We start from the raw sequence: 26,437 nt of genomic DNA, 5'->3' as shown, positions 1-26,437 counted from the left end.
TGCTGCTATTGGTTATAGTCTGTGTTTTTTTTCAGGAGCACTGTCGCCTGCTTATTTCCCCGGAGTGTCTGTGTTATATTAAACATCAAGTATTCAGAGTTACTGAGGAAAACTCACATCAATAACATCCCTTCTGCTGCAGTCGTCTGAACTGTTCCACTTTCGCTTTCAGAGCATTTGGACCCAAACTGTCCTGCACACTCTGCATGATGTGAAAGTGAACGGACAGCGTGTTGACCACAGTAACTTATCCTGCTTTACGAGAGCAGACAGTAACGTCTTCTCCGCCCGCAGGGGTCACGCGGAGGTCGTGTCAGACGGCACCTTCGGGGAGGGTGTGGGTCTGATCCTGCTGGATGACGTGCACTGTGAGGGATCAGAGACCTCCCTGCTGGACTGCCCGCACGGGATCTGGGGGCGGACCGACTGCTCTCACGGCGAGGACGTCGGCGTTCGCTGCCGGGGCCGATTCGGCCTTGACACCAACGAGGTGCCGGTTATCTCCCCTTCCACAGGTATGAGATGAGAGATGAATGAAGCTTGTAGGCATGTTTTGATAGTTTCTGAAACCTGTCTCGAGTGACTCAATTAGAATTTGTATTATTTTTATTAAACCTAATTCATTCAGTGTCTGAACACATTCACACCTCGAAGCTGATGAGTACACCCTCAGGCTGCAGGTGTAGCAGGTGTTTCAGTTGTGTTTCCCAGGTGACTAAGTAGATTACATTTAGACTGGAGGATGGCCTGCTCAGCTGACGTCTTCCGAACCCGCCACATTCAGCCCCTCCTGGCCTCTCTCTATCTCTGCCTCTCTCTCGATCGTGCCAACAAACACGTTATCATCAAACACAGAAACTCCTAAACAACACATTCGCCAAAAGCAATGATGTACGTTTGCATTTCCATATCGAGCAAGAAAGTGAAATCGGATTACAGGCTGGATGTTAATTGCAGGTCTGAACTGAGCCTAAGTCCAGATCTGTCTGCCCCAACATTCAGACCTCTGCTGCCCCCGGTGTGTGTGTGTGGATCAACATAATCATCCGGCACTGAAAAATAATAATGTAAATCAAAGTAATTTCTTTAGAGTTTGATTGAAGAATTTTAGTGATTAATTTGACAGCTTTTGATCCAAAACGGGTTCTGCTTAATAAATCAATCAATCAAATAATATTTCCACAAATTACAATCTGCGTCATAGTTCTCAACAAGGCGCGGCTTCCTCTGACCTTAACATCTTAGAGGGAGGGGAAAATACCAAAAACAAGCTTTTAACAGGGGAATGCAGAGCAGAGCACATCCACAAAATAATCACAACAAATTCCAAATTTCAGAGACGGGAGTTTCAGACAATGCCGGTGACAAAATGCTCCACATTGGTAATGAGAGCAAGGGAAGGGAGGAATAAAGGAAGAGAACAATACTGGCAAACACTGCACTGCACTGCAGAAGTTCGGTGACTGTGCAACTGCAATTAATTTTTCCACCTAAAGGGCAATCAGTCCCTGTAGAGGTCTGGTCCAACGCCAGAATCTGAGTTACTCCCTTCACCTCAGTGAACCCTCTGCAGATATGGCATCAGAATTAACTTTGTATCGAACGATCTACAAAAGATGCAAACATGGTTCGATTGCGTCGAATGAAGAATAAAACCTGTCTCCCTTTGTGTCACTGCGTCGTCCCCTCATTGTGAAAACGCAGGTATGTGTTTGTCCAAAGACTTTAAATGCCACACGCTGACAGCAGAGAGGATAAAGCGCTGTTTGCCGTCTCATCGCTCCAGAGGTGCTGCGCCTCCTGTCCCCACACGGGCCATTAGCATGAGAATAGAGGCAGAATAAAAAACACACCAGGGTGCGGGTGACATTTAATTCTGTCAGGAGACATATATCTTGAGGCTGGAGTGTGTAGATGCACAGACCTGAATAACAATGAGAGTTTTGTGTTGTTGTTTGTTTCGTTCCTGTCTGTCAGGTCCCCTGGTGCGTCTTGTGGGGGGCAGCAGCCGAAAGGAGGGTCGAGTGGAGGTGTATCTCCATGGTGACTGGGGGAGTATCTGCGACTCGGGCTGGAATGACCTGAACGCAGCTGTGGTGTGCAGACAGCTCGGACACAGGTGAATGTTAATGTCCATGAAAGATGAACAGTGTGATACCATGAAATAAAAAAGGAGCATATTCATAATATTCTCTCCCTTATTCTGTTCAGTGGTGGAGCCGTGGCAACAGGAGGGTTCGGTCAGGGGAAAGGCCCGATTCACCTGGACCAGGTGAGGTGCACGGGGAAGGAGGAGTTCCTGGGGGAGTGTCCCACCCTGGGTCAGAGCTTCCAGGGCTGCAGACGCCGGGACGACGCCGGCGTGAGCTGTGACGTCGCACCGCGGGAGTGGCCGGCGCAGCCCAAGCCTCAGGAGCTGAGCTGTGGTCTGAGGAAGCTGGTGGAGGAGGAGAGCAAGAGGAGGAGCCGAGGAGAGGAGAACATGCTCACGTAAGACAGAACACGTCCAAATGATGAAGATGTTTCACCCCAATTATCAGAAAATAAACATTAAAACCAATATCAATGTGATAAGAAGTACCTACAATGTCAGAAACTATTTTTACCGAAAAATGAATTTGACCTGTGCTTAGACTTTTAAATTCGGTTCATGTCCCATAGCAAGGAAGAGGAAGGATTTATGACCTATACTGCAGCAGGCCACCAGGGGGCAATCGGGACACTTTGGCTTTACTTCATGTCGGCCATCTTTATATACAGTCTATGGCTTTTACGGTATATTTTATTCAAACACATTTTTACATGCAAGAGAAATAATTAAATATTTGAACCAATTCTTTATGGTTCGATACTGCCACCTTCTGTCCATTCAAAGAACACATTTCAAAGATCCCTTTTCAGTTCAGTTACAATTTTAGTTTTCTTCTTCAGAATCCATATTTACATTTTAATAAAACTTCACATTTCTGTATAAAAAATAAAAAGTCTGTTTTCACTGAGTGATGATTCAGGTTTGAACAATGCTTTGTGCACAAGCCTCAGAGACTCAACCACAGAAGAATGAAGGGATTTTGTGTCGTCTCTCTCTCTCAGGACCACGTGGCCATGGCAGGTGTCCGTGTGGCTTCAGTCCCAAGAGAAAGATGGCGGTCCTCTCTGCAGCGGCACCCTGATCAGCCCCTGCTGGGCGCTGACCTCCGCTCACTGTGTCAGCAGGTGAATCTGACCCCGAGCTGTAAATCGCTTCCTACGCTGAAGGCATCTTCAGCAAAAACATTAACAAGAATCCAGATAAAGTTCCTTCTCTCCCTCTCTCTCTCCCTCCTCCAGGTTTGGCGGCGACCCCTCCCAGTACGTGGTGCGTGTCGGGGCGTCGAAGCAGACCCTCACGCCGGAGCAGGTGGTCGTTCACCGGAAGTACAAGGGTCAGAGCGGGGGTCATGACCTGGCTTTGTTGAAGCTGCCCAGCGCCAAGGGTCACTGTCTGACCTTTGACACTGCCACGAACGCGGCTTGCCTTCCTGCTGCTGATTCGGGAGCAGGAGCAAACAGTCCATCCTCTTGTGTCGTCATGGTTACTGCTGGATGGACAGGACCAGGTTTGTGTGTCTTCGGTGTTTTTTTCCTAATTTTAAACATTTTTATATGTCAGTGATTACGTAAAATGATGAACATGGTGAACGCTGCTGCTAAGCATTAGCATGTTAGCATGATTAAATTACCTTATTGTTCCTCTTTAATCATCTTCTCTGTCGTCTCTCCCAGACTCCGTTCTCGCATCCTGGGTCCCTCTGATGTCGTCATGGCAATGTAAGAAGCGCTATGGCGACAGTTTCTCCAGCCACGGCACGCTGTGTGCTGGCAGTCCTCCAGACACCAGCCTCCTCCATGGCAACAGTTGTCAGGGCAACTCCGGAGGCGGGCTGGTGTGCCAACGCGAGACTGGTCGATGGGTCCTCACCGGGGTCGTTGCCGGGGGTTTCAGCTGTGCTGACCCTTCCTCCCCTGCGCTCTACACTCGAGTCAGCCGCTTCAGGGGCTGGATCGACGAGGTCATCAACGTGACGGAGCGTCCGGAGGAGCCGGAGACGCACACACAGACACACACGCAGACACAAGAAGATCTGACGCACAACGATGTAACGCACACAACACATGAAGGACACACACACGGCGAGGGCGACGATATATACCTACACATGCACGATCAACAACAGACAAATGAAATCGGAGAGATCAAACAGAAACACACACACACTCATTCGCACACCGATAAGCACGGTAACACACACACCAAGAGCTCACACGGCCACCATGAAGCAGACACAAACACACAAATCCTGGTCTGATTGAGGCCGCGCCATTGGCTTACCATCTGTGCCATGTGACCGCCTGAGGAGGAGGAGGAGGAGGGTTAAAGGAAGATGAAATAGAAAGATGCTCTTAACTTAAAAAGTAAAAAAACGTCCGTGTCTGTGCTAATTTCAGATCTGATCTCAGTGTTCGCGGCTGCTTTTCGTCAGACGGGCACAGCGACCTCTCAAAGCGCTTTACAGTCTCTTGCCATTCGATGTTAACAGACAAAAAATGATGACGGCAGAGTGTGTCGGTGACGTCTGGTGTTTTACATCGTCAGAACAGCGGCCGTTCCGCCGGCAGCGTGCTGATGAGGGCTTACACTGATACTGAAAATCAAAAAATCAGCATGGCATGCATTTTAAGGACTATAGCGTTAGCATAAGAACGTCCGAGGGACATTTCTGAGATGGTCACACAAGAATCTATGCTAAAATTAACCTCTTACTGTGCGTCTTCATGTGTGAACTGATTTCCACAGACTAACTAACCATCAGAGCATCTATAGCATAAAAGGCTGACTGCATATCACCAGTGTCCCTCTGAGATTATTCATGTAGATAAACTCCTGCAGCAGATGAGGATTGTCCTGATGGAGAAAAAAAATCCGGTGTGAGTGATTTTGTGTATTTTAAACAGGGCTCCTCTCTTCAGGCTGATGTCTTTTTACCTTTACTGGTGCAAGTGCTGTTGTTCATTTAGACCCACGACTAAGCTACTGTATTTAACCAGGGACCACACCAGTGATTTGGCAGAATTGTGTGTTTGCTGCAGATTATAGTGACATCAAATGGCTCATTCCTCTAGTTTTTATGTTGTTCCCAATTCCAATTCTCAATGGAAATTAAAAACCTGAGGGTAAATCAATACAGGAAGCAACTGGGAGATCAAAAATAATGAAAACACATTTCAGAGGTAATAGAAGGAAAGGAAACCTTGAGGTGAGGTAGTTTATATCCAAAGTCAATTATTGTGCCAGATATTCCTGCAAAGTTACGATAACGAAGAAGAAAAGTATTTTAAAAAGTCACAAGTCACAAAACTACTCAAAACTCACCTTGTTAGAACTAATTTAAATATTTGCTTTAATATTTAAATATTAACTTTTTATTTCAGATTTTCTTACATATTTTCCTAACATTTATCTTAAAACACACACTCAAATTATTATTATTATTATTATTATTATTATTATTGATAGCAGTACAACTACTACGAATAAAAAATAAATAATTGGAGGATACTTTTAAGACAAATTACACAGTAGATAATAAATGAGAAAAATGTAAAAGAAAAAAGCACCCTTAATTATTTTCATTGTTATGATTATTATAAGTAGTAGTAGTAGTAGTAGTAGTAGTAGTAGTAGTAGTGGTGGTATTAGTCTAGCAGTTGTACCTCCCAGCCTCAAACACACAGTAAACTATAGTTTTATAATAGTGTAAAATGGGTACCGCTTTCTTATAAGGCCCCTATTGTTAAGGTTTTATATAATAATATTTAATGGCTTTATTTGTGGTAAATAAATAGTTTGCTTCCACTTTTTGAACCATTTAAGCGCGTGACACAACTTTCGTGTTACATTTCAAATCACAGATGACTCACTAACTTTTCGAAAGAGCACTTGTGACTTGTGAATGTTAATGACGCGTTAACGTTAATAAAAGCAGACTGGGGAAAGGAAGGTTCTCACCTCTCTGCAAAACCTACAATCAGCAAATAATCTTATTGACCATTAAAAAAAAGTCATCACTTACAGGAAACTCTTTAGTTGTGTTTTCTTGTGAGAAACATTTTTTTTTAAATATTTTTCTTGCACGTTCGCTTCATATTGTAAGTGCAACAATCTTCTCAAAAGTATATTCACCACTTTCCCAGTAACTGTTGGCTGCCGTTGATTGTCTTGCATTATGAAAATCAATGAGCAGACTCCTGCAACATCATAAAACGTGAAGAAATATATTTTTTGCCAAAATTTCATAATTGTTGAGAGGCGATGCAGCGCAGATCAATTAAACTGCATTACCTCACCAGTAATGGACTTTCTTTTTGAAAATCCTTCCAGGATCTGATTGATTTCTATTCTAAAGAGGAAATAAAGGAAACATTGGCTGCCTGGAAATCAGGAAAAATATACTTCACACAATAATAATAAAAGTCCCTGAAACACTGCAGACATGTTTTTTACAGCAGAAACATCCCCCCCAAAAAACCACTGGTGTGGTCCTTTAAACTTGTACAGGACAATTGTCTCCTCTCTAAGCCATCGGAAGCCGAGTGTCGCGTCACGACTGGCTCTAGTTAGATAAACGAGTAGGCAGATAGACGGGTAGATAGCTGTTGCTACTACCAGAGATTAGATAGTGTGTGTTCTGCATTTTTAGGTAGCTGAACTGTGGACGTGTAATGTTGTCTGCTCAGTTGTTGGCTGAGCAGACGTGTGATCTGTCCAGAAGAGGGCGACGTTGCTCTATTTCCACGGGGTCGCTGGGTAAAGCTTAGGCCCTGGTGGATCTCCTTTTTATACTCTCGCTGTAAGTGTGCAGACTTGTGCTTTGTTGTACTGTGAACCATTGTGTCGTGAAGCATCTTGTGACCTGCGAACATTGACCCCCCCCCCCCATGCCTGTTGTTATGACCCCTGTACATACACCCTGCTCCCGGGGACTCGACGTGTGGCCCTGCAGATCCTGTGGGTTCGTGTAAATACTGTTTGTATTGGACGGAGTGGGAGCAGAGAGGAAGTGTTAAAGATGGAGGCCCTACTTTTAACTGTGCTACACCCATCGGCTGTTCCTCAGTGTAATGTGCTGAATCATGGTTGAGTATTAAAACATATACCTGCAAAAGAAGAAGTCTGCGTCGGTGGTTGTGTTGTCTCCTCTTTCTTCTCACAAGCACGTCCTCACAATGTGGTTTGTTATTTGCAAAAGATGCCCAATAACAGTGGTTATGCAAAGCTCCATTTCTTTCTGGTCTTTATGAGTTGCATATTGCTTTTGATCAAATCAAACTTGTCAAGGCCCTGCAGAGATTATCGGACATTTACCCATCCCAAATACACATGGATCTTATTAATAATGGGAACAAATCCTGACAAAACATGTATTGCTTGTGTGTAATTGAAAAGTAAATCTCCTTAGCTGCTGCCCTCAGTCACTCGTGAGCCCTGGTAATCTATCCTTTGTTCTGACTGTTTCTCTCCGAATAAAAGGAGGGGGGGAGCCATCAGAGGAAGCCCTTGTTGCTGTGGATTTAATAATATTTATTCAAAACTGTAAAAACTGATTGTTAATAAGCACTAATGAGTCGGCAGCTGGGAAACGGCTAAATATGTGAAATAATATTGAAAATGTGAAGTTTTCTCCATGACGAGTTTCTCTTACTGGAATAAAAAGAAGCGTGGATGTTGGGGCAGAGACTTCTCGTGTGGACGAGTAGCCACTCGTGTATTTAATAGTGAAACTAGAGTGGCACTCAAAGGGCACATAACTCCACCGAGGCTCAACGGTCCCCTGATGAATCCGCATTTAAATTCACTAGATCCAGATTTAGAAAAGTACAAGATTCCTCTGCAATATTTAGTGGAAAAATGGAAAAAGAAATTGGAAACACTCCAAAAACAGGACAAGAATCTGGGTGATACTGAAAAAAGATACTCAGCCTACCATTTACCCTATTTTATATATATGTGTGTAAATGTATTAGATTCTGGGTGTGTTATCAACATTATTGAATAATTATAAATGATTATATTAATTATAGAAACATTTATGAAACAAAGAGTCAGTCCTTCTAAGGGTTAAGTCACATCTGTCTCAAACTGGATGTGCAGCATAGCAACATAAGGGGTGGCAAGAGCAAGAGAGGGAAGATGGTGGACCACAAACAAACATAATTAGATTTGTACATGCAGAAGAGCTGTGTCATTCACTCGTTTAAGATGCAGTGCACTAGTTCCAACTGTATTCACACCCTCCAGTGACGGGTTCACCCTGTGCATGTGGTACTTCAGCATGATGAAAGTGTCTGGACACCTTCACCCCAAAGTCTCGAGTCCAAAGTGACCGATTAAAGTTATACAGTTAATCGGACTCGTTTCACATGCTGCAGTAGCCGAGGAAAGAAAAAAAACAAGCTCATTGGTTTGAGATGAAAAACAAAAGCCGATGTTTTTCAGGAAGTAACACTGTGGTTTAAGTAATGCTGCAGGCGAGGCTTCCTGTCTGTGTCCACAACCTTTGTGAGGTTCTGTGTCACCTCATACTGCGAGGAGATATTCACCAATCACTAAAAAAACAATCGCAGAAGAAGCGTCGGTAAATCTGCTGCAGACGACAGAGGCGAAGGTTGTGAAGCTCGGATGTTTGGCATCGTTGTGCAGAATTCACCTGGAGCCTCATCACAGGCCTGAACAGACTCTGCTCAGCCCTGATGTGGAAATGAAGTTGTAAATTAAAAATTAACACAACGTATTGCCTTGAGAACAAAAGAAGAAAAGCCACGTGAGATAAATGAGGGTCCATTTGGTGCCTAGACCCCTTGTGATGTCATCGGGGGTTGAAAGAGGGTGAAGATGCGTAGTATAGGAAACCCCCCCGCCCCTCAACCCGGGGTCTACACACTGGTGGTGGGTGATGGGATGTAGAGACTGAACTGACAAGCTGACGGCAACAGAGAGGAGAGACAGATTTCAAGTTTGGCAGCGACATACGATTGGCTGATTGAGATCATGGCAAAATCTGATTGGATTACTGTAAACACTTGACAGTTAGCTGATTAGAAAAGGTGGGGAGAGAGAGAGAGAGGGAAACAGTGAATGAATTAAATTACCCAGAGTTTCATAAAGAGCAAGAAGTGAAACGTTGTGCAGGACGGACAGAGTAAGTTGGACCGGTTCTGCATCAGCAAAGATCTCAATCGAGGGAAAAAACGATCAATGAAATAACATAAAAATCATTCCTAACATTGTCCTCAAGTTAAAGCCTCAGACGATGCAGGAGGAGCCGCAGAACGTCCAGGAAGTCAAACGTCTCGCCCGCAAGGACAGAGCTTGCAGGTGTTCACCGCCCTCGTGACCTCAATCGAGAGGAGCCAATCAGAGCTCATTAGTGTGATTAAGAAGAAGCATGGGGCAATCAGGAGGAGAACCGGAGGAGTCATTACAGCTCTTGAGAAGACTTAAAAAAAATAAAGGGCACCACAGCAAAGATGCACAGAGCTGCAGCAGCGCTCAGAGAACTGCATCTGTGACCGTCTGAGATCAACTTCTCTCTCAATGGCCTTCGGGAGTTTGATATCCAGACGAGCCAGTAAGAGAAGAAGAACTTAAATTCAAATAAATGGGAAAGTGGAAGATCAGAGATTGAAGTGGATTGAGGAACAGGCTGTGGATGTAAGTATGGTGCCGCCCTCTCTTCGATGATGGGATGGCGGTGGGGCCAACCAATGGGTTCCCAGGGTTCATCTGTGGGAGGGTGCAGATTTGTGGAGCTCTCACTTTAGCAATGATGAGTTCTGTCAATGATTCATCACAAGGGGCCATGCAAACAAGCATCGGGTTCAATTTAATTGTTAGGCAGAGATATAAATAAATATAATTATAAAATAAAATACATTTTCACCACTTTTTAATTTTCTGCAAATTTTGGTAAGAATTTGAGCATGTTAAAGCCCTCAGAAGGCCAATTCATTTGCCTGAATAATAATAATAATAATCTTTACAATTTCAATTTATGGTTATTATTGGATTACATTGACATTGGTGATATATAATTTGTCCGTTTATTGGGAAACAAGCTACAAATCAGTTAAATCTAAACAAATATGAAACATCACTCATGATTTCAAGGTTTATACTGGTCTATACTGTGAATCTTAGAATGGAGCATGTTGTTAAAAATGTATATGGAGCACATGTCACAGAATGGCCTTAAGGTTCTACTACTCTTCCTGCCTCACATAAGACAATTAATAATTACTTGTCAGAGGATTGGATGCATGTTTTAATGAAACAATTCCATTATTGGCAAATTGTGTCGAAAACATGATACAATTATTAGAATTGTGTTTAAAAAGAAACAGTTGCAGCTAGAGGTTAGTTAAACCTACGCATGAACAGATTACCAGGAGACATCGAATGATTTGGTTTTGATCAGAAAATAACCCATCAACTTTTGGAGTGGATCCAGATCAGTGGGTGGGACCAGGAATACATTCTTTCAGCATACTTTACATTTTAGATGTTTTTGGCCGTTTTATCTAAATGTTCGTTGATTTCTCAGGAGATAAAATCGTGGATATTGATGAAATAGATAAATCAATGTGTACAAATACAAATCTGGATCCAGTGAATTTTAATGTGGTTTTATTAGGGGAGAGTTAGACCTTGGGGGAGGTTTGCCCTCTACTGAATGAGGTTATAGTTTGCAATTGTATTGTGTCCCCAATGTTGAGAAAGTAATATAATAAAGAACTCTTAACAGAGTGTTCACATAAATCTAAATAACTGATTCTTCATTGCCAAAAATACATTTTCATATTCTTTAAATGGTCATGTTAGACCAAGGCTAATCAAAAACATCTGCATGAACTGTGAGAAGAAAACAGGTTCATCGCCCTTCTACAAAGTCAAAAGTAATTTAGACTCAGAGCCTTGTTAGGGTTCAACCCAACTTTCCTTCCAAGTTTTATTGACACTAAAGAGTCGGGGGTCAGAGAGAGAGAGACGTGCTCCCTCAACAGTTTCCCCCTTTTCCCTGCGTCTTTGAGAAAGTAAACGAGCGTGTGCTGCTGTGCTCTCCTCATAAATCACACAGAGATCAGCGCAACCAGGGGGAGCTGTCCTACATCTCAGGGACCCACACACACACATTCCTTAAAATAACCTGGACCATCATAAATAACAGCAGAAAACCTTTTTAAATAAGGCTGTGGCATTACTCAACACTTGGCTGTGTGCACTGCGGCTACAATAAGAGCAGTGGAAGACAGTGGAGTCAGAGGTGGAGGGAGGGAGCGTTGCACAGGCTGGTGGACGGACAGCAGTGATGGTTTTTCCTCTGCAGTTTGTCCATCGGGGTTAATGTGACGTGGTTATGTGAGGACAGATGAGTGCGGAGGGCAAATTAAGACAGCTGCAGTGCTGGGTGGTGTCCACAGCGTCCAGGGCCAACCACACAAACACGTCGTGGTTTCGTTTTAACTTCCTTCTTCACGTCTATAGTTTCCTCTCCTAAAATTGGACACTGTGCGGATATTGAGCATGACTAATCAATGTTGCAGTGTTACATAATCTGTAGCGTCTCTACCGGCTCCAAATTTGGCAATTTCAGAAACACGCTCAAAAATCCAGGCTGAGAGTTTAAAAAAAGATAATCAAACCCATACAATAAAAAGAAGCCCTCAACAGTGTAATTTTTTTCGACAGAAGGTATAAGGCTGCAGTCAAGTGCGAAAGACCATTGGCTCAGATGCCGTGGTGTGAAAAAGCACCTTGGGTAAGCATAGATCTGTTCTGACAGGTTGTTTGGTCTGGGGATGGATGGAGATTGGATGCCTTTCCAATAAGATATTTGCTGGGGAAGGAACACAAATGTTACGGCGTGACTACAACAACAAGTGGGGATCGATCTTCTAAAGAAATGAACGAGTCCACGGAGACAAACCAGTGCTGAAATAGTATTTTTATTAAATACTTTCAAGATCCAAGTTCGAAGAATAACAAAGCTATGATGAAGACCAACTAACACTCAGACAAACACTTGATAGTCGTCAATTCATGGTTGTATTTCATTGTACATCATGATCATGCAAAAAAACTCCAGCATCCATGTGAAGGCTGGGGGAGAAAGCGCAGCCCAATAGTATATCATTACAACGCAGGGAAAACGCTAACATCAAGGGCCTCATACCAAGCTACGGCTCCTGAATCCGTTTGTTTTAATATATTTTTTTTTGTAATTTTGCTTTTTTTTGTTTGTTTTTCATGTCACCTATTCAACATTCTGGATGGAGGAAATTCTTATTTCAAAAGATGCAAATATCATATATTAACACTAGCTCTCCATCCTTATTCAGGTAGGTACATGGTAGAAATGCGTAACTGAAACATGCATATAACTAGGTCTCCCGCTCCGGTTCGACAGTGGAGGTCACAGAAACCTGCACACCCACACCAACGCTTTCTCTCTCTCTCTCTCTCTCTCTCTGGCTTTCAACACTCCTCTCAACTGAGCAGGCACGATTTAAAACCACCGAGGGCAGATTACATTAATAAATAATTTAGTCCTGATCAATCAAGGATCATTCAAATCTGTAAAATTTTGTGTTGTCTATGTTTTCTCCCTCTTTTCCCTTTTTCTAAAATGTTTTGTTTTTCGGAAATTCCGGTGTTTGAGGGAGAGTGCAGAACTCCAGCTTGGCAGATCGGCAAATTACCAAAACGACAAGTCAACAGCAACAGCGACGACAACGACATAATCATAGTAGTAAAATAAACATTTTGAAAAGAAAAAGTCAAACCAGTAACACGAGAAACAGAGAAACAACAGAGAGGTACAACTAAACATCTCAAGAGCAGGGAATTGTGGGTACACCGGGGATAGAGATATCAGGTGGAGGGAGAAAAGAGAGAGGGGGGGGGGGTTTAAGATACAAGTGTTGCTGATGGATGGAGACAATAAAGCAGCACAGCAAGGGTGGTGCCCTGGTCGCACAGTAGTGGTGCAGATATGTTACAAAGCCTAGACACACCACCAGGCGTGTGTGTGAGTGTCTGAGAGAGTGTGTGTGTTTGTGTGTGTCTGCATATGATATGAAGAGACGGCTCACAGCATTGTGGGATCAGGGAGTCAATAAAGCTATGATGCAGGTTTTCATGTTTAAAACTTTTTGGGCAGAGGGGGTCAAACTAATCTCATTCTTCTATTTATTCCCCTTCTTTAAAAACAGTCTCAGCGCCGTGGGACTGCAGCCGGTCACTTAAAGGAGTGTGTGTGTGTTTCATGTTTATCGTTAAAAACATCCAGAGCTACTGATTTCTTAAAGGAAGTATTTTTTAGGAAGAAAAATAACAGCGATTTGAAATCTGTGAGTAAAATGGAGCTCGGGGTTTCACAGAGGTCGTGAGTGATTCCTACACCCAGATGCACAGGATGAGTGTCTCATAGATACATGTACATATATTACACTTTTCTACATATATCTATACATACACTGTATTTACACAGTGAATATAAACACACCAGGCCCTTGCGGAAAGCAGAGGAAAAAGAGCAGGAGGGAAGGTGGTTTAAGAGCGAGGGAAAAGGGGGAGAGAGCGGGAAGGGGGGAGCGAGGGAGAGGCGGCAAATGTGCAAAACGCAGACGCCTTCGCTGGCCCACGCTCTCCCTCCACGATGCAAACGGACACAACAGAACGCACAGGTTAGCATTAAACTTGCACAGTAAAATCCCTCTTTTTAAAAACAGCTGCTTTAAAAAAGGAGCCTCGAGTGTCAGATCAATCAAGACCAAGACAACAAAACAAAACAAAACAAAAAAAAAGGCTCTGGTTACTCACAGGAACGAAAAAGAGAACAAGACGTTAAAAACACAACAAAACACGGAACCTCAAGTCAGACGCCCCCGCCCCACGACAACACGTTTTTTTTTTTCCGTTCTCTCGGAAAAAAAAAATCACACAAAAAACGAAAACACATAAAAAGCCTAAAGTTCTACACTTTGGTGCTTCTTGTTTTTGATATCAAGTTTCTCTCATGATCAAGTTCTCTGACTGAGACCACTTGATTCTTTTCCCCCCTCTTTAATTCAGTGGGGGAAATCTCCCTACATCTTTACATCAACGTCCGGGTGACGAGCACAACACTTTCTACCCGGTTATCCCTAGAATGCCAAAAAATGTGTCCAATATCTCAGCTGCTAACTTCACACTCCTCTTTGTTCCTCCCTTATTAGATAGTGAATATAAATGCTTGGTTGGGTTTTGGTGGTTTCTGGTACATCTAGTCATAATTTACACAGTATATTCATAACTCATACTCATAAACTGTCACAAGTTCAACTGTAAATCCTCTCCTCCCCCGGGACGTCTCATCTCGCGCGGGCAGAAAAAAGATGGCTGCCAGGGGAGGGATAGAGGGCAAAGACGCGCCCTCCAATCAGGCGCCAGATGCATGCATCATCCCATGGGGGCGGTGTCTTGTGTTCAGCCGGCCCCCAGCAGGTCAAAGGAGGGACAGGATTGGTTGGTATCGTGGAGAGGGGTGCGTTCTCGCCCGGCCGGGCTCCTGGCACAAGCCAATCCACGCAGAGGACGTGCCTCATAAACACGCTCGCTGAAAAAAACTGCCCCCCAAAACACACACTCCAGTAGACTGGAGGCTCAGGACCACTGGGGGTGGGGGGGGGGGAAGAGGATTAAATTAGTTATTATTTTTTGGCAAGACAATGCCAATGAAATGCTTTGAAACCGTTTAATATGAATCTGATAGCAAAAGGGTTTTGTATATGTGTGTGTGTGTGTGTGTGTGTGTGTACCTGATCACTGGAGTGGTGCAGCAGGTGCTCCTGAGCAGTGGAAGTGGACATTGAGCCACTTGCCCTCGCGACGGTGCCACACCCGGGTCTCCTCTGATTGGCTGGAGCGGGGGTGGCCGGTGGTGTCAACAAACTGTGTGAGCCGGATGTAGGCGATGCACGCCGCGTCCTCGCCGATCAGGTGCACGTGCGGGTTGAGCAGGGTGGTGTGCACGGGCTTGCTGTTCTTGCTCAGCACTGGAGACAACAAACACACAAAGGAGAGAAAAGGATCTGTTCAGTCAAGATTCAAGATTTTTATTGTCAAATGCACAGAGAGAACATGAAGCAGTCGCTGGCAATGAAATAGTCACAGGCTCTCTTTAAGCAATGCTCAAGTAATTACAACCAAAAAATAAAATAAAAATAGAAATAGTATAAAATAGAATAAAATAGAATATCAAAAATTTAAATTAGAAAATAAAATATATATCCTAGTATATATCTTTACAGATGAAGAGAAAAATAAAACAACAATAGTGCAATTAATTAAAGAGTCGTCCTTAAATACATGCAGCAAGGGATTTGGGGAATAATTAGCTAGTGTGAATATTGTTAATAGGCACCACAGTCAGTTTTATTCCTTACATTTGTACTACTCCTACTTTAACCTATCCCAGCCATTCAAACATCAAAACGTTCACCTGTTCACATTTAATGTCAAATTTCTTATTTTTAAGAAAAAATGCATCAATGGCTGCTAAAGAGAGACATTTGTGATGATAACTGAAATATCTTTGGGTTTGGAACTACAAGATGTTCTTCGCAAACTTCTGATATTTTAGAGATGAAACGATGACTCAACAAAGATGAATCCGTAATGAAAATAATAATTTGTAGCCTCACTAGCTTTTTCTAAAACATAACCATATAAATTTACCACACTGGGATATTTCTAACCAAATATACAAATGACAAGTACACTTGATGTTTCCAGAAAAGTTAATACATTTTCTGGTGCTCTTCTTCTCACCTGAGAGCAAACCGAACCCTGCAGTTATTTCATCCTCATTAAAATGTTTTCATGCAGCTGAACTGTTTGTGTGCAACAGACTCACAGTTTTCAAAATAGAACTTGTGAAAGTCCATCCCTTCCACCAGGTTCCCCAGGGCCTCGGGTTCAAAAGAGGTGAGTCCAGGGTCACAGATCCTCCTGAGAAACAAAAGAGAAGAGGATGAGAAAGTGCAAGAGCAGAAAAGAGGGAGCGGTAATGTAAATTATGAGAAAAAGGGTGTTGCAGTTGTACTGACGTGTAGGCATCGAAATCTCCATTGTTGATCGCTTCAATCAGCTGCTCGGTTATCTTGATGATCTCCTGTTTACGGGCTACAGACAGAACAGGGAGGAGACAGATGGTGAACGACGAGGAGCCGCTTCCAAGGTGAAAGAACAATTAACTATGTGGTGGTTTTGCTTGATGACATTTTCTCTCATCACTTCAGCTCCCGCCTTCCCTGGGGCTCTCTCTCCCTCTGTGGCTACGGCTCCACACTCGTCTTTAACCTCATCAGTGGAACCATAACAGCTCCCTCACTGCGACTTGACCCCCGTCTGTCACTGAGCTTCTCACCTTCTGATCGACACAGAAACTGACGGAACACTGCACTCTGTGGTGTGAACACACAGACTGCCTCCAAAACAAAAACAAGAGCTCCTCTCATTTGGACCCTGGGCTCAGTTTGAGCAACGACAACCTTGTAAATCAAGGTCGACCTTCAAGCTTTATCCAGAAATTTCCACCTCATCTCCTGTTTTGACCAACTGTTAGCACATGAGGAAAGTTTCATACATATTGACACAGGCTTATTTTCATTAGCAAACATGTCTTATCTTGTCCACTGAGGAAGACCACAAGTCGAGATTGAAAGATTGTTCATGTCTTGCTGCAAGTTTAAATTAACAGTTTCAACACCTGATCAGTATGAACCATAGGCTGTAACTGAAGATGGACGACTTCCTCCAGAAATTAATCTGAAATATCCTGGACACAAACACTGCCATATTGTGCATTTGGAGCCAGAGGCGGTAGAGAGGTATCAAATTGCAGCTGAAACACAGGCTCAACCAATCAGGAGTCAGTCTCGGCTGTTTCGTCGGATGTTTTTATGACATTAAATAATTTAAACCAAAGGTACCGTAAAAATGGGCATACACCAGTGTATTAAGAAATACCTAAAATGACATGAGAGATATTCACATGAGAAAGAGAAATGCATCCTATGCTACTTCATGGTAGGCGCACAACTGCAGCTGAAACTATGTTTGGATGGTGACAACTTTATGGATGATAGCGAAAGCACATCAGTAAAGAGTGAGGTAAATAGTGCTTAAGAGATCTGAACATTATCATGAGAAGTGTAAAAATCGTTTTTATTTCATTAGGGAAACTGTGGTGGGACAACTTAGAATACTGAAGGGCCACCAGTCTAGATAACAAACTGCAGCCAGCCCCCAAGTGGTGATCGAGATGCTTTGGCTTCACTTTTAGGGGGCCGTCGTGTCGTCCATCTTTTATACAGTCTATGGTGTGGACCCCACTGTGTGATGCATGACGTGAACGGCTTCATCTCTAATTAGGTCGGAGAACACGTGCTGAAATTAAGCGTCTCCGTTCTTTCTCCCTCAGAAGATCCTTCACCTGACGAGATGACATTTAAAGATCCCCGTCATTGCCACTGCCTGCTTTCTTCAACACTGAGAAAATTGCCATTTGAGAAATGTGAGTTTTTGGCGTGCAACAGCTTCAGCGAGTAGAGGGCAGGGAAAGCTGAGGTCGGTTAGTTCAGATGTGCTCTTACTCTGCTTATTGTTGCTTTTAGCAGAGACAGTCATGCTCCCTATTGGAGCGGCAGCCATGGAGGACTGTGAGAGCTCAGACTCGGGGCAGGAGCTGTTGCCTGTGCTGTTCCATGCCATGCGCTTTACGTCATGCGGTGGAACTGAAACACACAATGGATGGTCAACAAAACACAAAACAACATGGATGGATTGGATGGACAAGGGGTCAGAAATGCACATGTGATCATCTGCACACGGGAACATGCACACAGCTCATGCAGCGAAACAGAAGCTGAAGAGTAGGCTATGCTGACGTGTGGTTAGTCGGAAGTTAAATGAGTGAAAAGTGAACACGCAGAGTGTGAGTTATGGCAGACATGCAGATGGGTAAGATGAGGACGGGATGGCAGCCGGAAGCGAGATCAGTGCAGCTCTGATCGTGATGCTGTGTGATGTGGAAGTCATTTAACTGCCTGCTCTGCTCACGTCTACCCAACTCTTAATGCTCCAATACATTAACAAAGCCTCCTCTGACAAACTGCGGCACCCGGCAACGGAATGGATCGAAGCCATTGCTTGTTATTAGCTCATGTTATGCCAGTGAGGGAACTTGGCATGTTCGGGAAGGAAGGAAGGAGGGAGAGTGGAGATTAGGAAAAAAAAAAGGAGATCAGACTGTCCTTAAGCACAGGTGTGTCTGAGGAGAGCGGCAGCGCGGAGACAAGAGGTCAAGAGACGAGAGGAAAAGATTAGAGAGTAGAGGGAGGAAGATCTGTGAGGGGAGACATAAGGGCGAGAGAAGTGTGATCAAGAGGGAAACGGAGGATAAAACAGAGAGAGGATTAAAGAAGGTGACGGAGAATAGAGGGTTTGAGGAGGAGAATGGTGGAGGACGTGAGGATAAAGAGAAACATGGCGCTCTGTGGTTGTGCATGGTTCCAGGGCCGTGTCAAGAGGCCAGTTTAGGACAGACAGCTGCAAGGTACGCAAGGCTTTCACCAGCTGGAGCTGTCTCATTAGGAGGACAAGGGGATAGATGCCATAATCACCAAGATACACTCACACACACACTCACACACTTGCATATAATTTCAGGGTTCCCACAGTGGGTTGGGGGGAGGGATCAGGAGATTTTGTATGACTTTCTATAGTTAGGTCAGAGTGACTGTGACCTGAAAGTCCCTCTTGTCTTTTTAAAGTGTTGTTGTGAGAAGAGAAATGAGACATTGAAGGTGGAGTCGTGAACTGCAGAAGTGAGCAGACAACGTACAGAACACTGGACAAACACAGCAGGAAATAACTTCACCCAGTCGTCAAATGTATTCCAATAATACATCCCTGGTAAAGGAACATTCTGGTTCATTAAAACTAGTAAGACGATTAGGTGCGATAACACTGCAGTCAAAGAAAGTCATATGTATCTTAAAATGGGTTCAAATATGCACCTTTTCCCTTGAAAACCACCTAACTGCAAAAATAAATTAAAGCTACCTCTGAAGAAATCAATAGTTATCAGCTCACAAAAACAGGGGCTTGGGGGCTTGTTCAAAATGTGTCTGACGATATCTGATCACTTAACAGAGAGAATCAAATGTTATTGTTCTAATAGGAATTATCTAAAAAAATAAAAAACACTAATAATATATATATATATATATATATATGTAAGTTGAAATAAACCAGAATTATCCTTTAGATAAATCAGCAAGAATATAACATTCTATCTAAAGAATTTACTGGATTACTCTTAGTGAAGTAAACAAAACATAAAATCAGAATTTTTTTTTTTACACTATTACAAAACCCGTGGGAACCCTCAAAAAAAGCTTGGTGGATCAGAGTGAGGAAGCTCAGAGATGTGAGACGTTATTGCCAGTACACAAAGCCAAGGGGGGGAGTGGGGGGGGGGGGGGGGTATTAGGTATTAGGTCCTTGCCAGGGGCAACCACACAGCTTCTGGTTGCCATGGATTAACTTACTGGCAGGTGAGCTTTGAGGTGAGGGCAGAAGTGGGGGCATCTCCTCTGTGGCACTGCTCTGACTCAGCGCCGAACTGTCCGCTAGAACACACACACAGAACGCAGCCAGACACACGGTAAATACACACATACACACACCACAAGCGCGGTCAAGACTGTGAGAGACACGCGTTGCATCTCTGCACAGCTGCCAGTCACGACAGTCAAATACACACACTTCAATAGATGGGAGACAGAGAAAGAGAGAGCGGATAAGAACAGGGAAAGGGAACTAAAACACTTGAGTACCTTTCCTACCTTTCATTTCCTCCTCGTCGTTGGTGGCGTTGCTCTCTGTTGATCCCTGGAGAGCAGAGAGGAACACAAAGTTAGCCAAATTGAAATCACACAGCTGGGTGACACTGTGGTGTTTCATGCACACAGAGCACATCTCTCACCTTAACTCCATCGGCAGGATTGTGCACCACTGTGCTCTGCGATTCCTGTGATGCGGAACAGAACGGTTAGTCCGGCACATTAGAAGCTGGAACGAGTGCCTCTCAACTGGCTTCAACCCGGGCCCCTGATCTTACCTCAGCAAGGGCACCACAACCCAACACTGCTAGCTACTTGTAGATTTAACCATCAAACACAAAGCACTGTCAAGGCTAGGGCTGAGAACAGAATCGATATCATAATTTATGGCTGCAACTAATTATTTCAACTGCAGTTATTTTCTCAGTGAATATATCTATTGTTTAGTCTAGGAAATGTCTAAGATAGTGAAAATATAAAATCTGAAAGCTAAAGTTGATATATTAAATTTGCGCATCTATATTGATTAGAAGCCACAAAAGAGGAAAAATATATTTACATTTAAAAAGCTGATTATAATTAATTGCTTATCAAGATTTGGGCTGATGACTTTTCTGTTGATTGACTTGATTGTCTCACTGGAATCAGGATAGTAACAGTATAATTATTTTAGCTAAATTACAGGATTGGTTATCTTGGAATACCATCAGCCCTCTCGTCAATGCTTGGCCACCAAAACTCATGAACGTGCCTGTCAACCCCGAGAAGTCGACTTTTCTCGCTCCCTAACATTTGTCCATCGTCTCCCTGGTTTAATAGACCGGTCATGTGCAGTGAGACACACAGGTGGGATGTGTGCAAACAGGCAGGTCAGTTAGTGACAGACGGGTACACAAGCCAATCATTTCATTTGACCCAAACTGAACAGGCCTGCGACGGCCTGACAATGGCTTTTTTATCAGTTGACTATCTATTGATTGCTATCGGGACGTGAAGAGAATTTCAAAAAATAAAAAGCGTTTCAGATGCAAATTACCAACTCTCACTTTAATGAGATTATAATTAAGTTCAGCTACATTTTTATCCTGGGCTGGACCAAACAGGTATTTTAATCAGCGACTGATCTAAGGACTGTTTAATAATTACACAATTATTTCATATAATGCAAATTCATAGGCCTAGTTTCTCAGACACCAATGTGACGTCTTCAGTCTAAATCCTCCCTCCTCCACCAGCTCTACCCATGGCCTACTTTTGGGGTCCAGCACCACCCGCTGAGAGGCAAACGAAACCAGCACTGTGTTACCCAACCACATCACTACGAGATGTCATACATTACACATGCTGGTAAAACATCTTAAAAGCACAACATGCTGGAACTGGATGTGAGAACAATGGTTAATATTTGGCGGTATGATAAGTTTGTTAATGATGGCAAGATGAAACCGATGAGGGTGCGTAAGTGGATTAAAGAAACTGGATGACAAAGCAAGATGTCAGGATGGGGGGTTGCAAAGCGGTGTTGACTTCAGTGAGAAAGTTAGAGGATAGCTGGTTAATCAGGGTAGGTAGAGATTATATACAGATAATAGCAAAGAAGCTGTTAAACAAGGACACTAAATTCTACGACGATATCAGCGGTCACTCTCTGATCCAGGACTCTACAGGGCTCTGTGCTGCCACACTACAGGTCATGCTCCTTAGCAATCTGAAAGGTGCACATGTGAAGATAATTCCTAATAACAAGCATTTAGAATAATTTCCCAATAAGTGTCTTTTCTGCTTGATTTAAAGCTCAGGACCACATGTGCACCTTGGCGGGGGGGTTTAACAGGCAGAGGATGGCTACTGCCCGGATGTCATTGTGCAACGCCTCCTGGATGGTAGATGAAGGATGACAAGCAGCGACTATGACAAAGGAGGATGCGGCACAACGGGCTACTATGAAACTACTGGGTGGGGAGTGAGGTGAAACGGCGGGAAGCCGACTCTGAGGCGGCCTACTGTACCATTGTAGCGTTGGTTGCCATGTTGGAGTCTTTCAGGGCATTGATGGCGCTCACTATACTGTTCTTACTGTTGTTGGTAGAAGGCTGGGACGAGAACGCAAAGTGAACACATACGTTACACACACGCCCTCATGCACACACACAAAGATGAGCATTATACGCCTTTTAGGGACTGTCAGCTAATGTTGGTCGAGGCTCGCAGGCTGTTGAGAGCTAACGGGGTAAATGAGAGGGTGAGTGCCAGAGAATGGCCTCTAGATCATCCTTTTTACTGCCTCACTAACCCTCTATGCCTCCGCCACTTAACTGCACAGAGAGACCCCTGGGGCAGGGGAGAAAGAGAGGGAGGCAGGGGGCAGGAAGGAGGGGAGGGGAGAGAGATGCTTAAGAGTAGCAGAGAATGATGGAGCTTGCTCGGAAAGGAGGGCAGCAAACCTCTGACCCTCTAAAGGTGAGAGAATAAAACAAATATAGGAATTATTACCTCCACAGAGGAGGTTATGTTTCCATGTGTATTTGTTTGATTGTCAGCCAGACTACAAAAAAATTATAAACCAATTTATATGAAATTTTGTGGCACAAATGGCCCAGAGAACAACCCATCAAAATGTTGGTGCTGATCTGGACCAGTTAAGGATCTGGATGGTATGGATCAGGGAAAGTTTAATGGACTGACATCTAGTATGTAAAATCTGGTGCAGATCCAAATAAAATGCTAGTGAATTTAAATATGATTTCATAATGGGACAGTGTAGTGATGATAACTTCTAGTAACACACACAAAATTACAGTAAATATGGTTTTCAAAGTTGTGGTTGGGACGACAAGAATTGTGGGATCTAAGAAGATGCCACAAAAACCCTGAGTGAATGGAATGAACAGGAAATTTGAAGGATAAAATAACAGTTTTTCTCAGACAAAATAAAAATAAAAAATGACACTACTGTACGAACATGATACCGCACTAAGGCTGGTAAGGTGGCCAAGAATGTTAAGATAATGTTCATATCAGTCAATATAGATAATCAATGATAATTGATATTGTTTCTTTTAAGTTTAAAGACTCACTAGATAAACAGTAAACAATCTGAGGTAGACGAATTATGTGCAACAACCCCTCACTGTGTTTCCGCAATGCATAGGCAATAAAGCTATATATATTGGACTTTCATTATATTACTATTGATTAAAATGATATTGAAATAATTACTGATTGTTTTATCGCTCAGCTCTATGTTGCACAGAATAAATAATACAAAGATAAGTGAAAGGCAGAGAGAAAGAACAGAAGGTAGGAAAAGGGGGTCAGCTAACCAAGGAGACAGAGGACATAATGTATCAGAACAAACGAGGGCAGAGAGCTAGAGAGACAACCTTACCTTAGCAGAATCTGACTTCTTGTTCAGTAAACTCTTGCATGCTGTAAAGAAAGAGATGATAGCCAGGAGAGAGATGGGTAGACAATTGAGTTTTAGTGCTGATGACAGAATTTCACCCGGTTCTTATAGAAACCAAGAAAGATGAGAAAAAATCGGCCTTGACCTTTCGTCAAATCTATGAAACCCCAATAGCTGAACCTCTGAGACAAGTCTAGATGCTAGTTGAGAATAACATGCATTTAATGGATCTATTTAGCTTGGCCGTACAGGTTGCTACACTCTGCAGAACCCATTCACATCATAATCAATTCATTGCCATCTGGGGACAAAAGAGAAACCTGAGAGCAAAGTTAACTTCCTCAATCCATTTCCTGTCTGGAGGACCCCAGCAGATGTAAAAAAGAGAATGATGGTCAGACTCAAACTGCTGCCAGGACTGACAGTGATGAGCTGGGTTAATGTAAATCATTGATTTCCTTTAAGGGCCCCAGTCACTTTCCTCTCGGCCTAAAGCTTTCAACTCAGCGTCGCTTCCTTTTTCGGTTAATTTTCTACTGACACGCATGTTCCACAAATCGTATCTTGTGTTTCTTACCTTCCAAAAAGACATAGGAGAGGGGGAGAGGGGAGGGTTGAAAGAGGCAGCTCTGTATTACAGTATACGAGAGTGGAGAAGAGGGGCACAGCGTTTACGGCAGCAAGCAATATCAAGAGACAACTCATGCTCCCTAATTTCGGTTGTTGTGTCGATATGCAGCTTCTATCTTGGCCTGGCCATGCAGCATCCAGCAGAGGGGGGGGGGGGATTATAAGATAAAAAAAGATTTCATTCCAAAACCAGGGAAAGGAGAGCTGATTGTTTCATTTGGCTAAATCTTATCCCAAACAGTCATCAGGGTGCTAATCGGGACAGCATGGGACCACCACGTTCATATGCTCTCTAAACATCACCCTCCCCCCCTCCAATAGAGAGAATGATCATCAGTGTCACATGACAGGGCGGATAAAGTCAAGATGACCCACAGCAGGGAGGGATGTGCCGCCCAAGCAATGTGACAGCTCGACAATGATCTGGGAAGGATGAGTTAGACAGCAACTGAAGGTGCATCTCCCGAGAATAGTTTTATATAGGATATAACCACACAGGACACCCACATGCGAGACACAGCAAGGCAGAGACCTTTCTGGAGACATACAGGAATGCTTCTAACGCACACTTCTGTCACATTTAGCTATAATGTCATTAAAAAGGGAAAATCATGAGCACACTGCCAAGCCTTGCCTTAGCCATACTCTATACAGATAAAGTGCAGGGAAGCAGTTATATTAAAAAGTGCCAGGATTTTTGCAGTGATGAGCTACATCATCAGAAGATTAAAAAACAAAATTAAAAACAAAACGAACAAAAGCGGGAGGATTGGGAAGGAGTTGAGCTGAGGAGTCCAGTTGGGAGTGATGATGGTCAAACACGATATTCACAGAAACTTACAAACGGGCCGGTTGGTCCAGTGTCACTGAGGAAGCCCGCATTTGGAGGGCTCCAGCTGACAGTCAAACCACCACACTGACTCTCAGCGCACCAATCACACACTGCATGAGCCGCAACATTTTACCTTTATCCTGCCTACACATAGATCCTAGTTACCTATTTAGAGATCCACTGCAGAGCAAAGAAGATCCTCCTGTCTGGAAAAGTGACCAAGAAACTCGTCTGCTCTGCACTGTTTCTAAAGCTACTCAATCCATGGAGCCACCATCGGAATCGTCGACCTTCACCACCTGTTCCCACCCAGCAGCTTGGGAGCTAAGCCCTGTTTTAGTACTTTCAAATAGGAGATATCCATCCCTCTCTGGTGAAAGAACTGACGGAATCCGTCACCTAGAACATGACAAAGGTGGCGGCATATCTACCGCCATGTTAGCTTACCTTTGAGACATTTTTCGAAAGTACTAAAACAGACCTCAGGAGGGGTAGCTGAGACAGGGGATGCCTTTAAGCTCAAGGGATTGAACAGGAAGGCTGCACAACAGTGATGGTTTAAACAGTCGGCTCCGCTAACAGCAACAAATGCAGCCCTCCCATCCTCCGTCTCAGTCTGAACCTCTCCCACAGCTCCTCAACGTCCGCATTTCCCCTTCCCTCCCACCAGACCCAGGTCCGACGATGGCAGCACGCCAACCCAGCTCTTGCCGGCCCCCTGCTTTGTCAGTTCCCGCCCCCAGGATACATGCCTCTCCTCATCCCCTGCCCCAGTCCGCCCTGTGCCGTCGCAGCCCCGGCAGGGGAGAGAGCACAGAGCAAACGGGGTCAGCTGGAAGTCAGGATGGAGCTTGCTAGGAGTGACGACATGAGTAATTTGGGGGATGAGGTTGAGGGGTTACAAGGTTGAGTGGTGGTGGTGAGGTGTGAATGTATAAAGCACTTTGGAGTGCATGTTAAACTAAACGAATTACCATTAAGTGTTGGTGATGTTAACGACTGTGTGCATAAAATCTGATGTCTTTGCATTACAGCAAAGCCTCAGAATAACTTTGAATTAACAAATTTGTGCGACTATGCATGCATGTGTGTGTGACTGTCGATGGGGATGATGGCAGAGGCTGCGTGCAGGAGTTATGAGGTGGTAATGAGGGCCCGCCCTGTACTATGAATCAAAGAAGTGGTTGTGTGTGGAGAGGAAGTGGATGGGCGTGTCTCTGGGACGTACCTTCCTGAGCCAGTGAGGCCGTGGAGGAGGCGGCAGCAGCAGAGTTGGTATGCTGCCGGCCCACTATTGGACAGAAATGCTACAGTTGGGAGGAGCTATGCAAATTAGGCAGGTCTATCTCATGCTGTTCAATCAGGGGCCTAGAAATCTACAGGCGGTACGGGTTGCAGCGCAGATGTATCATATACTTTGATAGATAAACGCTGAAGCATAAATGGGCACGCCTGTAGTTTCCTAGGCCCAGGCTTGACGACTTTTAGCCATTGACTGACCAATTACTGAGGAGCTGAGAACAAGGTCTCAACGAAAACAAGTCCCCCTCTGCAAATTGAGATTAAAAACATAGAATATTGGC

At 43.9% G+C, this 26,437-nt stretch overlaps 2 protein-coding genes across 6 annotated transcripts in view; one reads left to right on the top strand and one right to left on the bottom strand.

The window, feature by feature from the left end:
• Positions 1-4,349, top strand: part of LOC133028313 (neurotrypsin-like) — a 30,541-nt gene extending 26,192 nt beyond the window's left edge. The window contains exons 9-14 of the mRNA XM_061095508.1: positions 295-515; positions 1,978-2,119; positions 2,212-2,490; positions 3,094-3,216; positions 3,331-3,599; positions 3,766-4,349. Coding sequence (XP_060951491.1) covers positions 295-515; positions 1,978-2,119; positions 2,212-2,490; positions 3,094-3,216; positions 3,331-3,599; positions 3,766-4,349 — 1,618 coding nt within the window. The remainder of the gene's footprint in view (positions 1-294; positions 516-1,977; positions 2,120-2,211; positions 2,491-3,093; positions 3,217-3,330; positions 3,600-3,765) is intronic.
• A 7,674-nt stretch (positions 4,350-12,023) lies between these two features.
• The window catches only part of camk2g1 (calcium/calmodulin-dependent protein kinase (CaM kinase) II gamma 1), a 33,075-nt gene continuing 18,661 nt past the window's right edge, over positions 12,024-26,437 (bottom strand). Inside the window, exons 13-23 of one of the 5 annotated variants that reach the window (XM_061095114.1) lie at positions 26,083-26,145; positions 23,375-23,415; positions 21,996-22,079; positions 20,130-20,174; positions 19,990-20,035; positions 19,693-19,773; positions 17,734-17,874; positions 16,186-16,261; positions 15,993-16,087; positions 14,896-15,132; positions 12,024-14,749 (exon numbers count right to left, since the gene is read on the bottom strand). In XM_061095114.1, coding sequence (XP_060951097.1) covers positions 14,900-15,132; positions 15,993-16,087; positions 16,186-16,261; positions 17,734-17,874; positions 19,693-19,773; positions 19,990-20,035; positions 20,130-20,174; positions 21,996-22,079; positions 23,375-23,415; positions 26,083-26,145 — 905 coding nt within the window. In that variant the 3' untranslated portion in view covers positions 12,024-14,749; positions 14,896-14,899. The remainder of the gene's footprint in view (positions 14,750-14,895; positions 15,133-15,992; positions 16,088-16,185; positions 16,262-17,733; positions 17,875-19,692; positions 19,774-19,989; positions 20,036-20,129; positions 20,175-21,995; positions 22,080-23,374; positions 23,416-26,082; positions 26,146-26,437) is intronic. The other 4 variants (XM_061095110.1, XM_061095112.1, XM_061095111.1 and 1 more) reach the window with 4 other exon arrangements.

Source organism: Limanda limanda, chromosome 21, assembly GCF_963576545.1.
Source record: "Limanda limanda chromosome 21, fLimLim1.1, whole genome shotgun sequence".
NCBI lineage: Eukaryota > Metazoa > Chordata > Actinopteri > Pleuronectiformes > Pleuronectidae > Limanda > Limanda limanda.
The sequence above is the reverse complement of the archived record's forward strand: the minus strand, read 5'-3'. Positions and strand labels throughout refer to the sequence as shown.